The sequence below is a fragment of the Odontesthes bonariensis genome, chromosome 16 (assembly GCF_027942865.1).
Source record: "Odontesthes bonariensis isolate fOdoBon6 chromosome 16, fOdoBon6.hap1, whole genome shotgun sequence".
In the NCBI taxonomy this organism is placed as follows: Eukaryota; Metazoa; Chordata; class Actinopteri; order Atheriniformes; family Atherinopsidae; genus Odontesthes; species Odontesthes bonariensis.
This window is the reverse complement of record NC_134521.1, coordinates 20,088,999-20,102,717: the sequence shown is the minus strand read 5'-3', so window position 1 is coordinate 20,102,717 and position 13,719 is coordinate 20,088,999. Positions and strand designations below refer to the sequence as shown.

General features: G+C 46.4%; 1 protein-coding gene across 18 annotated transcripts in view; it reads left to right on the top strand.

Moving 5' to 3' along the window:
* Positions 1-13,719, top strand: part of dlg2 (discs, large homolog 2 (Drosophila)) — a 125,716-nt gene that overhangs the window by 82,466 nt on the left and 29,531 nt on the right. For 16 of the 18 annotated variants that reach the window (XR_012773100.1, XM_075486546.1, XM_075486542.1 and 13 more), the window contains 6 exons: positions 906-1,030; positions 2,794-2,963; positions 3,973-4,109; positions 4,439-4,583; positions 4,963-5,128; positions 9,004-9,063. Coding sequence is in view for 17 of the 18 variants with exons in the window: in XM_075486546.1 (XP_075342661.1) it covers positions 906-1,030; positions 2,794-2,963; positions 3,973-4,109; positions 4,439-4,583; positions 4,963-5,128; positions 9,004-9,063 (803 nt within the window). In the remaining variant the exon portion in view is untranslated. The remainder of the gene's footprint in view (positions 1-905; positions 1,031-2,793; positions 2,964-3,972; positions 4,110-4,438; positions 4,584-4,962; positions 5,129-9,003; positions 9,064-13,719) is intronic. The other 2 variants (XM_075486548.1, XM_075486545.1) reach the window with 1 other exon arrangement.

The window sequence follows — 13,719 nt, the reverse complement described above, 5'->3', positions numbered from 1 at the left end:
GAATTTCAGTTTACTGCCCCCTGGTTTGGTGAAAGAGCATGAAAACCGAGACAAAAAGAACATTGAAATATGATTTGTACCAGGTTTACTGATGATTGGGGGGGGGGGGTCAGATAATTACGCCTCTGTCACCTTTGATGTTGTTATTGCGTCATGAACAGGGAGGACTGTGAGAAAAATATTTAGCACTGTGGCACTTTTGACAGTTTCTGTCGGCATAGTTCCAGGTGTCACCGATAGGACTGGGTATCACTGCCAAGTTCCTGGATCGATTCGATTTCGATTCTTAGGGCTTTAAATCGATTAATCACGATTCGATTCGATTCGATCCGTTCCGAATCGGTTCCATCTGCTCCTCTTGGCGCCAGGATTTAACCCCAAAATGTTGCATTTTGAGATCAATATTTCAAAGGGCTGTGGCTTGACAGTGTTAACAGATTGTTACATTATATTAGTAACACCTGAAGCCACCCAGTGGAAAGAAGTATTAGCAAGATTTTACACTATATTCAACGTGACGGCCTACTTAATTAAATACATTTGTAGGAGCCATTTTAGTCTCACCTATAGGTAGGTTTTAGTGTAGTTTTAGATTTAGCCACTTGGGGGAGCACTTCACTTTTATAGTAGCTCACTTAGTTCTAGGTATAATTACAGGTGCCCAGAATTAGTGGGTTGATGACTGCTTGGACTGGGGAACACACGGTTCTTACCGTAGCCGTGTGGATTGGAACCAGTAACTTCATGAAAAAAATCATTCAGGAAAAAAAAAAAAAAAAAAAAAAAATTGATGTCATGCCCTACAAATCGATTTTGCAAAATTTTAAATGAAATCGATCAAAAATCGATTTAATCGATTTTTTTTTTTTTACCCAGCCCTAGTCACCGACTGTTTTTGCCTACAGGGAAACTCAGGGTTGGGCTTCAGTATAGCTGGAGGGACTGATAACCCACACATTGGGGACGATCCCGGCATCTTCATCACAAAGATCATTCCTGGAGGAGCAGCAGCAGAAGATGGTCGCCTGAGGTCAGTCAGTAGAAGAAAATCTACTATCGGCATCATTTTTCTGTTGATTTCTTGTGTTTCCTTAAGTTCAAAAGTCTTGAGCCACCCCTCACTTCCTTTATATGATGCCACGGAAAATGGAAAACGTGCAGAAATATATTGAAACGTGTGCAAACATTTCAATGTAAATGCAGCATATGTGGCAGAAACACAGTTGGTACAATTCTGAGCTTTAAAGTCAATATTTGGTCTTTCCATCACAGTCTGTGTTTAGGCCTGCCACTTCTTCTTTTGTCCTCCACTTTGTCCATTTTCCTCAAATGTTAGGAGCAAAAATACTATTTTCCGTCTGTCAAAGTGTCTGTACTAAAAAATGGGCGAAAAAACAGCCAATATCCAAAGAAAAACTTCAGAAAGCCTGGAGAGCTAGTGCTAAAGGCCACTTTAAAAGCTTGCAAGAAAGACCGACTGCTTGGAAGCCAAATATAAAAAAACTGAGGGGTGTTTCAAGACTTCGTATATTACTGTATATGTGATCTTTGTAGCACTTTGAATCTTGAGTTTCCTTAAATATGACTGTCAGGCATCAAACTGGCAGATTATTCTTTCTACTAAGATACACCGCCTTCAGAACTCAACAGCAGCAGCATTTACTGAGACTACACTCTAAACCAGCTGTCAGGAATGAGTGGAGAACCCTTTTCCTGTCAAAGTCTGTTTCAGTTGCTGTGCCATGTGTCTGAATGACTGCATGCATATATGACATTAAACTTTCTCCTGTGAAGGCTTGAACTGCTGCTCATGTCAGTGGGTAATGCTGATGATGCTGCTGCTGCTGGCAGCTGGTTTCCAGAATTAGGTCAGTCAGTATTTAGTTGAAATGAGTCATTCTCGAGGCCGTTTATTTATTTATTTTTTTAAAAGAGCCCTGCTCACAGCAGAAGTTTGTCCCAGACAGAGGTGCATATTTCAGTGCATGACTCCTCAAACTGGAAAAATCCTCAGGATTTACCAAGTATGTCTGGTTGATTGGATCATCCCATATCCAATACCTCTGGTTAGGATTAGTGAGCGTGGCTTCTAAGGTATTATTATAAGTTATTAGAGCTGGATGGTCCATCTCCTCCCTCCCACAGGTCACAGCGAGATGCCACTCTGATATATGACGGCTGTAGCTCAGGCTCTCCCTCGATTGCTCAGATTGGCAGCAGAGCAACCAGCTCTTGGAAAGAGTCCCTGTTTTGCCACATTTATTTACTTAATTATGGAGGCCACCGAGTTCTTGGGGAACCTTCAGTGCAGCAGAAATGTTTTTTTTGTAGCCTTCCCCAGATCTGCGCCTTGCAACAATCCCCTCTCAGAGCTCTGCGGGCGGTTCCTTTGACCTCATGGTTTGGCTTTTGCTCTGATGTGTGCTGTCAGCTGTGAGGCCTTCTATGGAGCGTGTGTGTCTTTCCAAATCATGTCCTATCAATTCGATTTACCCACAGGTGGACTCTAGTCGAGGTGCGGAAACATCTCAGCGACAATAAGGAGAAATGAAAGCCTCCTCAGATAGATTGAAAGTGTTGTTGCAGAGTGCCTGAATACTATGTAAATGTGATATTTCATGTTTTTTCTTGATAACAGATTTACGATCATTTCTAACGCTCTTTTTTCACTTTGTTATTATGAGGTACTGAGAGTAGACTAATGAGAAAAAAGCTCTGGCACCGACACATGCCGTCGGATGATTGAATCGCTCTGACTATAACCAGACATTTTTATCTCTGCTTCTCTTCCAGGGTGAATGATTGCATCCTGCGGGTGAACGAGGCAGATGTGTCTGAGGTTTCCCACAGTAAGGCTGTAGAGGCCCTGAAGGTGGCGGGTTCCATTGTGCGCCTGTATGTGCGGCGCCGCAGGCCAATGCTAGAAACCATCATTGAGATTAAACTTATCAAAGGACCAAAAGGTGGGTTCAGGTTTCACACGTGTACGTTGTGGTCTATACTCCTGTGCAAAAGTCTTGAACCACCCCTCATTTCTTTATATTTTGCTTCCAAGCAGCCAGACTTTGTTGAAATCTTTCAAAATTACCAATAGTTCTTAGACACTTTGTGAAGGTCTTTCTTTGGACAGTGGCTGCTTTTTGACTTAATTTTAGCACAGCTGATCCATCTGCTGTTGACCCAAGCCTCATCAGAAATGGTCTCCATGGAAGGGTGGCTGTCAAGAAGCCATTCTTAAGGAAGGGAAACAGGGAGAAAAGGCTGAGCTGTGCCAAATGACACAAGAAGTGGACTGAAAATCAGTGGCAACAGGTCTTATGGAGGGATGAATCCTCCCCAGAGCCCGGACCTCAACATTATTGAAGCGGTGTGGGATCATCCTGACAGAGAACGGAACAAAAGCGCTCAGACCAAATATTTACTTTCAACCTCAGAATTGTACCAAACTCCGTTTCAATAAATCTCTGCATCTATTTCCTGTTTTCCTGGCACTATTTAAAGAAATGAGAGGTGACTTTAAACATTTGCATAGTGCTTTAGAGGTTAATAGTGATTTTGGAGTTGTTAAATATGTTCAAATTATTATCTCGTTATCGGTACTGCAGTTCTTGTCTGTGGGCGAGATAATTTCAATTTAAAGTTATCAGAATTATAACTCAGTTGAATTCTAATCTAAAGAGATTTTTCCCTGTTTCTCATCACAAAAGAATGTTGGCACTTGCTGCAGATTGTTTTCCTTAGTTATACAGATGGAAGGATTGTAATTACACGCAGCCCTTCATGTCAGTTCATATTTAAACTAAACATTTCGCTGAAAGCATTTGTTATTTAGATATTTGATTGATGGCCTGAAAGAACATGCAAAGAATTAACTGAGAGGATGTTATCTTTTTACATTTCTGTACATTAACTGCATGCATATTGTCTGAAACTAACCAGCTACTTTCATGTGAACAAAACACACATGCGCAGGACTTGGATTCAGCATCGCAGGTGGAATTGGAAACCAGCACATCCCCGGTGACAACAGCATATATGTCACCAAAATCATCGATGGTGGGGCAGCACAGAAAGATGGCCGACTACAAGTCGGAGACAGGTTATTGATGGTAAGCGTCAGGCATGCTGGAAACAATGGCAGATATGTTGGGATTTTTGATTAAACATTTCCATTTTGCTGCAACCTAAGCAAATCTTGAGGAAGTGATGAAATAAATGTGTGTCCCGCACCTTTTGAGGAGGGCGTCCCTCACGCTGAAGCAGTGCTTAATTTAATTCATTTCCTGCTGTTGTCTTCTCACTGAACACCATGTGCCTCAATCCAGCCTCCCGACGACACGACACGCACTTTTCACGTGAACGAGACAGAAAAAGAATACAGCGGGAACGTCTGAAACTTTTTGAATGAGCAAAGGATGAATGATCTGTGTCTGCGCAGGTGAACAACTGCAGTCTGGAGGAGGTTTCTCACGAAGAGGCTGTGGTCATTTTGAAGAACACGTCAGACGTGGTCTACGTAAAAGTGGGAAAGCCCACGAATGTGTACCTATCGGATCCATACGGGCCCCCTGATATCACACACTGTAAGTGTTTACACCTCTTTGTTTAATTCATCAGTCAAGATAAAAATTCAACTCGGCAACAGAGAGCGTTAGTCAGTAAACTTAAAAAAAAGCCTGTGTCGGCTGGGATTATCACACATTAGATTTGTGGGCAGTTCATGCACTGACAACAAATTGATACATTCCTTACAAGTAACTAGAATCCTTTCAGATTTAAAGCTTCTAAACTGACTTGATGGATACACAACCCTTTCGGAGCTCTTCTTTGGACACCAGCACAAAGTGTTGCAGGCTTGAAAATTAGACGCACAAAGGCATATACAGAGCTAACTTGTTGGCATCACAGAAAGTCCTTAGCGAGTTTATATTTCTGCTTTTTTCTCTCACTCTTTCTCTGCAGCTTTTTTGCCTGCCATGGAAAATCATATCTCTTCCCCGATCAACAGCGGCACTCTGGAGTACAAGTCTGTCCTGCCCTCCATGTCCCCCGGGAGTTATTCCCCTCTTTCTAAGCACTTACTGGGTGAAGAGGATATAAATAGGTTGGATGGTTTTTCACTCTTACGGTAATTACCTCCTTCCTACCAGATGTACAGGTAGAAGCTTTGTACGCCACACCCCCCTCCTGTTGCCCTCGTGTTCTAACTAATCAGCATGTGTGTGACAATTCAGAAAGCCATCCGACCTCCTCTGGAGAGTTTCACTTTCTCCCTTTTTTTTTTTTTACCTGTTCTGAGTCGACCAGCTGTTGTCAGTCTAAACAGCTGAGAGCTTAAGATGTGTTGCTGGAGGGATTTACAGCCAGACATTAGAATAATTAAAAGCACACAGTAATAATGAACATGTACCCATTCTGCTTCTCTCTCACATGACTTTGTTATTGGGGCAATGAATGGATGGTTTCCATTTGCGAATTAATAACCAGAAGAGAGATAATGGAAGCTAATATCACAGGCTGACCTTTTCAGGAAGGAATCAATAATGTTTGCATCCCATGTGATCTTTGGGATTGCTGTGCTGATATAAGTCGTGGCACTCTGGCAATAGTTGATGCCACCTGTGTTAATTAGCTCCAACTAATTTCGATCTTTCGGTTGGGAGATTCATTGATCTCCACCTCTTGGAGAGGAAACGCACCAGACCGAGATTGCAGAGCTTTATTTTGTTTGTATACAATGGAAAAGAGGATGCATCAACTAAGGATACTACTCGGCGTCAGAGTCGATTTGATAACTGGATTCAGCTTTGAATGGCTGGATAATGGTTGGCTTTTGTCATAAATTAGTATATGGCAAACAAGTGTACCTGCTGATGATCAGTACTGAGTAGTTGACTTGTGATGCAGGCACCGCTTGTCTCGTAGATGACCATGATAGGTGATGACCGTAATGATGTTTTATGAATCTCCAGCTTAAAACATTGATATTGGTGATTTGTTTTATATGGTTTAGAAACATGGAATAGAGCAAAAGTGAGGCGATTGATCAGTCATTGAAGCCAGATATGTTTTAAAAACAAGAAAATGAACCTGTCAATGGACTAAATGGTGAGTCTTCCGGGCCATTTGGGGATGTCGTCCAAAGAATAACAGAAACAAAACTTTATGCGCTGGGAGAATTTGGTGTTTGAAGACTCATTCTCATGTCATCCATCATTTTCTATGTTCTTGTTTGCAGTGTGCAGAAAAGTAAATGCTCCTGTGGAACACAAGTGTGAAATATAACAAGCTGCAGCTTATTTAGGTTTACTTTTAATGCAAACACCCTAAACATTGGCCTACCTGTTAGGTATTTTATTCATTCAGAAAGGTTCATCGTTACATCGTTATTAATCTCATCCTGGCTGATGTTAGATTTGCACACAGATTCTTCACCTACCATGAATTCATCCTTTAACTTGCGCTAGGCTAGATTAGACTAGACTCTCCCTGTAACGAATCATTGTCAGGTGTGACGAGCGACTGTCGTGCTGTGGGTACGTGGCATTTTATAGCTGATTGTTCGTATTTCTACATAAAATAGTGTGGACAGCACCATGACACCAGGCCAGGGATACCTGCTGAGAAAGAGAAGCACAAGTTAATGACAACAATAATGTTACATGTACATTGAAAGTAAAGAGAGCAGAGTGAGGAGAGGTGCATCGTGGGAGGTTCCCCAGCAGTCTAGTCTAATAGCAGCATAACTATGTGATGTTTCAGGGTCACCCGAGCCATCCCTAACTATAAGCTTTATCAAAAAGGAAAGTTTTAAGCCTCATCTTAAAGGTAAAGAGGGCGTCTGCTTCCTGAACCCCAACTGGCAGCTGGTTCCACAGAGAGGGGCCTGATAACTGAAGGCTCTGCCTCCCATTCTACTTTTAGAAACTCTGGGAACCACAAGTACACCTGCAGTCTGAGAGCGAAGACCTCAGTGTTCCAATCTTGTAGTAACAAATACATAGGCCAGAGACAGGATGTTACTTATTTTGGCAATATTACGAAGGTGAAAGAAGGCAGTCCTGGAAACCTCTTTTATATGTCAGTCAAAGGACAGATCCTGGTCAAAAATAACTCCAAGGTTCTTCACTCAGGAGTGCGCTTCTCAACGCAACTCGTACATTTCGTGATAGATAAAGCCTTCTATTTTACTTTTTATTTATCATGGGTGATACAGTTAAAATCAAAATATTATTTTATACATTCATACATATATACACATACATCATAGCCAAATGTCACACTATTCAAGGTGCGTACCCGATCCATTTTTCCCAGCGTTTCATACAGTTCTCCAACTGAAGTCTTAAAACAAAAGTAAGTCTCTCCATACAGTACATTTCTTGAATGATCCCATGGCACTGGTTCAATGTTGGAGAATCTGGTTGCAACCACCTTCTGGTTATGGCTTTCCTACCACTTGCCAGAAGAATCTTTAACAGGTACCTGTCTTTATGTAGGACTGTTTCCGGGATTTTACCGAGATATAAGATAACAAAAGAAAAAACTCTAGATCCACCCCCTATTATTTTATTTATCTCAGTTGACACCTCCCTCCAAAATGACTAGATTTTCGGACAGGCCCAAAAAGACATGAAAGTGGTTAGCCATAGGGGTACTACAGCATTGTCTCCAGCAGAAGCCTCGGGTCTGTGTGCCTGTTTGTAGTGCTGTTAATTTAGGAGTTATGAAAAATCTCACTACATTCTTCCAGCCGAACTCTCTTAAAGATCTTGATAGATAAAGCCTTCTAGACTTCTAAAGCCAACCAGAACGTGACATCTCGTTGCAACGTGACCATTGCCAAAATGGCGCCCGTGAGAATGATTGTCACATTGTAAAATGAGTGTTGTTTAAACCTAACCATTAAGTATCTGGGTGTGGTTACAGATGACAAATTGTCTTTCAGTGACAACACTGATGCAGTGTATAAAAAATCTCAGCAGCGACTGCACTTCCTCCGGATGCTCAACCGGTTTGGAGTGTGCAAAAAAAAACTCATGGAAATGTTTTATTACTCCATGATTGAATCCATCCTGACCTTTGCCATCATCACCTGGTTCGGCAGCCTTCCAATAGGTGACAAAAAAAGGTTGGAACACATTGTAAAAGTCGCGAGTAAGATTGTCGGAGTGAACTTACCAATTCTCTCAGTGACCTTTGGCAGGAGACTATACTCCAAAGCCCAGGACATCATACAGTGTCCTGACTGTCCACTCTATCGTGAGTTTGAGCTCCTGTCCTCAGGCAGGATTAGAGTGCTGAGGACCAAAACAAACAGGATGAAGAACTCATTTGTACCACAAGCCATCAGTCAGCTAAACCAGAATTTTAAATACTTGCCCCTCATGTTTTATGGTCCTATAGTGCTGTTACCCCCCTTTCCAGTGTTGCCCCTGTACGTGTGTGATTGTGTTTCAATGTCTGTAAGTTTTTAATGTTTTATCTGCCTGCACAACAAATTTCCCCCAGGAGACAATAAAGATGAAGTTGAAGTTGAAGTTGACTGACTGATGTAGTCCAAATCCAACTATAAAGGGACCTGCGTGTTTTAGTATAGCGTTGACCGGTTACTGACTGATGTGTTGGTCTTGATCACACAAAGACTCTTGGTCGGCCGTCCCTCTCCATCAACTCCTTTATAAGGACTTTGTGGCTTCTCATTCCAAAGTCTTCAGAGGGACGTCTGCTCGGTCGTATTTCCCTTGTTGCCTCTTGTAAGAGCGATTTTTCATAGGACGCCGTTATTTGTTGTGCTGAGGGATATGAACAAATTACTCATCCGACTGTTTTATTTGGGTGCTTGTGGGTTTAGAAGTACTGGGACAAGGACAGTAACTGTAGCTCAACTCAACTGTGCATGTGATGGTCCAGAGTGTTTGAATGGCGATACATGCACATTTCATGAAAACAGACTGTTATTGGTGATTGGTTATCAAAGTGTATTTTTTTTCCATCCGTTAGAAATTCCTCGCTAGATGACAGAGAGGGAAACAAGTTTGATTTCAACCACTTTGAAATGAGGTGAGAGATTTAATGCAGTTCATCACCCCCTGCATGTGATTGCATGCTCACCGTCGTTTCTTTTATTGAGCTCTTCTTGTGTTGGAAAGGAGAACTGGAAACAGTTTTGACTTTACAACACCTTATAAAGCAGGAGTGTCCTTTCATCATGGTGGGGGTGGGGGGGGGGGGGGTGTCTTCTGTCCAGTTGAAATTGAAGCTTCGACACCGTCTCGGTGGTATGGTTCGGTTCACTCAGAATGACGGCGTTTCCCCCTCGTGTTGGGAGTATCTGGGATCAGCCATAACATTACAGCCACTGATATTTCAAAAGTTCTGCTCATGTCATAGCCTGGCTGACGCGTCCACATCTCGATGAGATGGTGGTCTGGGAACTAGGTGTGCATTTTCTCGTATTTGAGGCGTGGTTTACGAATGCCTAGAGCCGTTTATTGGGCGCTACGAATGTCTTTCAAATGACGTCACGTTCTTCCCATGCTGCTTTGCGCGCGATTCATAGCCAATTGTATCACTTATACCAGATGACGACAGAAATTCGACGAGGAAGAAGAAAAAAATGGAAAATAAAAGTAAACTTGCGCTCTAAGCTGCTTAAATTGACAACAAAGTAGGCCTATATGCTATATTCTACATGAATTTTTATGTTGTAGATTTGTGAATTTATTTTAATAATGGAGAAATTGAGCAGCCTTGCTTTGTTGTCTACAGTAGTAGATCAACCCTCATCTTACTTTGAAGCTCCCAGCTCCCAGAAGTGACATCGACGCAGCTTTAGCAGCAGAAAAGCTATCAGGCTTGTGTTGATGATAATAATAAACTCCTGGACTATGTACAAACTTCTAAATGCATCGTTTTGTGAGTACAGACCATATTTGTACTACTGTAGAAGTTTGGTGTCATGACATGTGATTCTAGTGTGGTAATTTTGGAGATACTGCCGGGGTCCGTTAGCGCTTGTACTAAGCTATTCGGGATAACTCAGTAACTCAGCTGATGTTCAGCCAATATCGGAAAAACGTCGGGTGGGCTACTTGACTGGATGTCACGGTTCAAATGACCCTAGGGTGAATCTACTCCGAAACACTTTCTAAGGCTGCATTGAACGGTAACGTTGTGTCCGCTGTCATGTTGGATTAACACTCTACAAGCTTCGGTGTAGCGCATAGACGTCGTCATTGTCTTGCTGCCCCCCCCCCCCCCCCCCGTTCTGTGATTGGTTCCCAAACTCAGGCAAAAATAAGGTCGGTGGTTTCCAGGTTGACTTTGCAGTGAGAATGAAATCGAGCTCAAAGCAGCATGGGAATTCCCAGGCTACTCATGTCACTAAAACGGCTCTGATTGGTTGGGGTGTGAGCAAAGAACTGGTTTGTTTGCAGTAGAAACTATGGGGGCACTGGAAGTTGTGAGTCGAGCTCTGTGGATTAAGCTCGGTTCCCATCAGTTTCCATCAGATTGGTATCTGGAGTTTTGAGCCCATGTGAACACCTCAAACTGTTTCAGCTCAGTCCAAATAAGATCCATGTGAATGCCAGGATGTGGGGCTTTGATTTAAACAAAACGAACTGTGTTACTCACTTTACCCAGTCAAGGGTTTTAATGTTGTGGCTGATCGATTCTATCAGCTATCCAGGGTGGCGTTTCCTGAACAGCCTGTTTTTCAGTTTTTCTTTAAAAGCGAGCAGGTTTCAGAAAGTCGCTGAGGGGAAAAACTCATGCTGCCAGAGAGAAGTTAGAAGGTGTTCACAACCTTTAAGCTATTTTTGTCACGTGTGGGTAGAAGGGGAGGACACGGATGCGGACTTTCAAAAAAAGGTAACAGGTTTATTCACAAAAACAAAGTAAAAACAAAAAGCACGGCAGAGCCGGATTCAAAATACTTGACAAATACTTGGAAAAACAAAACAAAACAAAATTACTTGACATGGCATGGAATAAATACTTAACTTAGTTGTTGAAACGTGGCATGAGAACTAACCGCAACAACAGTAACAACACCAGTGACATCAACATCAACAGGAACAAAGATCCGGCAAACTGAAAGGGGAGGCAGGAAACTAAATAGGGATTGAGTGATTAAGTGAGTGGGTGCAGCTGGTGGGGAATGAACAGGTGAGGGGAATGAACTAATGGCCTGAGTGAGGGAAGTGAAGGGAAAACTAAACATGGACTGAAAAGAAACATAACCTAAACATGAAAACTAAAAACATGAGTCTCTGGGCGTGACAGAGCCCCCCCCTCAAGGGGTGGATCCCAGACATCCCAAAAAAGTCCAAGGGTGGGAGGGAGGGGCTCGAAGCCGGTCGGGGAACCAGAAACGGGCGTGGTACCGGCTTCGGGCAGCAGGAGGCAGTGGTCTGGCGGACGCCCAGACCGCCGACGGCGTAGCCGGAGCAGGCGGTGGTCTGGCGGACGCCCAGACCGCCGACGGCGTAGCCGGAGCAGGCGGTGGTCTGGCGGACGCCCAGACCGCCGACGGCGTAGCCGGAGCAGGCGGTGGTCTGGCGGACGCCCAGACCGCCGACGGCGTAGCCGGAACAGGCGGTGGTCTGGCGGACGCCCAGACCGCAGACGGCGCAGCCGGAACAGGCGGTGGTCTGGCGGACGCCCAGACCGCAGACGGCGCAGCCGGAACAGGCGGTGGTCTGGCGGACGCCCAGACCGCAGACGGCGCAGCCGGAACAGGCGGTGGTCTGGCGGACGCCCAGACCGCGCAGCCGGAACAGGCGGTGGTCTGGCGGACGCCCAGACCGCAGACGGCGCAGCCGGAACAGGCGGTGGTCTGGCGGACGCCCAGACCGCAGACGGCGTAGCAGGAGACGGCGGTGGTCTGGCGGACGCCCAGACTTCCGTCGGCGTGGCGGCAGGAGACGGCGGTGGTCTGGCGGACGCCCAGACTTCCGTCGGCGTGGCAGCAGGCGGTGGTCTGGCGGGCGGCCAGACATCCCGTGGCGTGGCAGCAGGAAGCGGTGGTCTGGCGGGCGGCCAGACATCCCGTGGCGTGGCAGCAGGAAGCGGTGGTCTGGCGGGCGGCCAGACATCCCGTGGCGTGGCAGCAGGAGGCGGTGGTCTGGCGGGCGGCCAGACATCCCGTGGCGTGGCAGCAGGAGACGAAGACCGTCCCCCGGTCGGACGGACCTCCGACGGGGGGGGAGCCCCCCCTTTAAGGGATGGATCCCAGACATCCCCAAAGTCTGGGGGTGGGAGGGAGGGGCTCGAAGCGGTGAGTCCATGTCGGGCTCTGCCGCCTTATGGTCAGGCCCGGAGGCCTCTTGGTCGTCGTCAGGCCCTGTGGTCTCTTGGTCAGGCCCTGTGGCCTCTTGGTCAGGCCCTGTGGCCTCTTGGTCGTGGTCAGGCTCTAAAGCCTCGTGGTCGGGCTCTAAAGCCTCGTGGTCGGGCTCTAAAGCCTCGTGGTCGGGCTCTAAAGCCTCGTGGTCGGGCCCTGTGGCCTCGTGGTCAGGCTCTAAAGCCTCGTGGTCAGGCTCTAAAGCCTCGTGGTCAGGCTCTAAAGCCTCGTGGTCAGGCCCTTTGGCCTCGTGGTCAGGCCCTGTGGCCTCTTGGTCATGGTCAGGCCCTAAAGCCTCGTGGTCAGGCCCTAAAGCCCCTTGGTCAGGCCCTGTGGCCTCGTGGTCAGGCCCTGTGGCCTCGTGGTCAGGCCCTGTGGCCTCGTGGTCAGGCCCTGTGGCCTCGTGGTCATGGTCAGGCCCTAAAGCCTCGTGGTCAGGCCCTGTGGCCTCGTGGTCAGGCCCTGTGGCCTCGTGGTCATGGTCAGGCCCTAAAGCCTCGTGGTCAGGCCCTAAAGCCTCTTGGTCAGGCTCTAAGGCCTCGTGGTCATGGTCAGGCGCTAAAGCCTCGTGGTCAGGCTCTAAAGCCTCGTGGTCAGGCTCTAAAGCCTCGTGGTCAGGCTCTAAAGCCTCGTGGTCAGGCCCTATGGCCTCTACGGCTGGGGCCAGCTCTGGGACGGCTGGGGCCAGCTCTGGGACGGTTGGGGCCAGCTCTGGGACGGTTGGGGCCAGCTCTGGGACGGCTGGGGCCAGCTCTGGGACGGCTGGGGCCAGCTCTGGGACGGCTGGGGCCAGCTCTGGGACGGCTGGGGCCAGCTCTGGGACGGCTGGGGCCAGCTCTGGGACGGCTGGGGCCAGCTCTGGGACGGCTGAGTCTCTGGTGACTGTGGCTGAGGAGAAGCTGTACAGCATGGTTACCTCGTATGGCTCCAAGCCAAAAATGTCCTGGGTAGCTGAGCGCTGCACGCTCATGACCTCCGCCCAGATGTCTGCCACAGCCGGCAAGTGCTGGAGGACCTGCTTCCTCAAAAAGAAGTCCACCAGGTCATCAGCCACGTTCAGCTGCTGCCAGGCGGTGTCGTCCCGTGCCAAGCAGGCCCAGAACCTCCCGACCAGCTTCCAGAATGCGTTCTCGTCCGCCGCGTCCATTTCTGGCCGGATCTTTCTGTCACGTGTGGGTAGAAGGGGAGGACACGGATGCGGACTTTCAAAAAAAGGTAACAGGTTTATTCACAAAAACAAAGTAAAAACAAAAAGCACGGCAGAGCCGGATTCAAAATACTTGACAAATACTTGGAAAAACAAAACAAAATTACTTGACATGGCATGGAATAAATACTTAACTTAGTTGTTGAAACGTGGCATGAGAACTAAC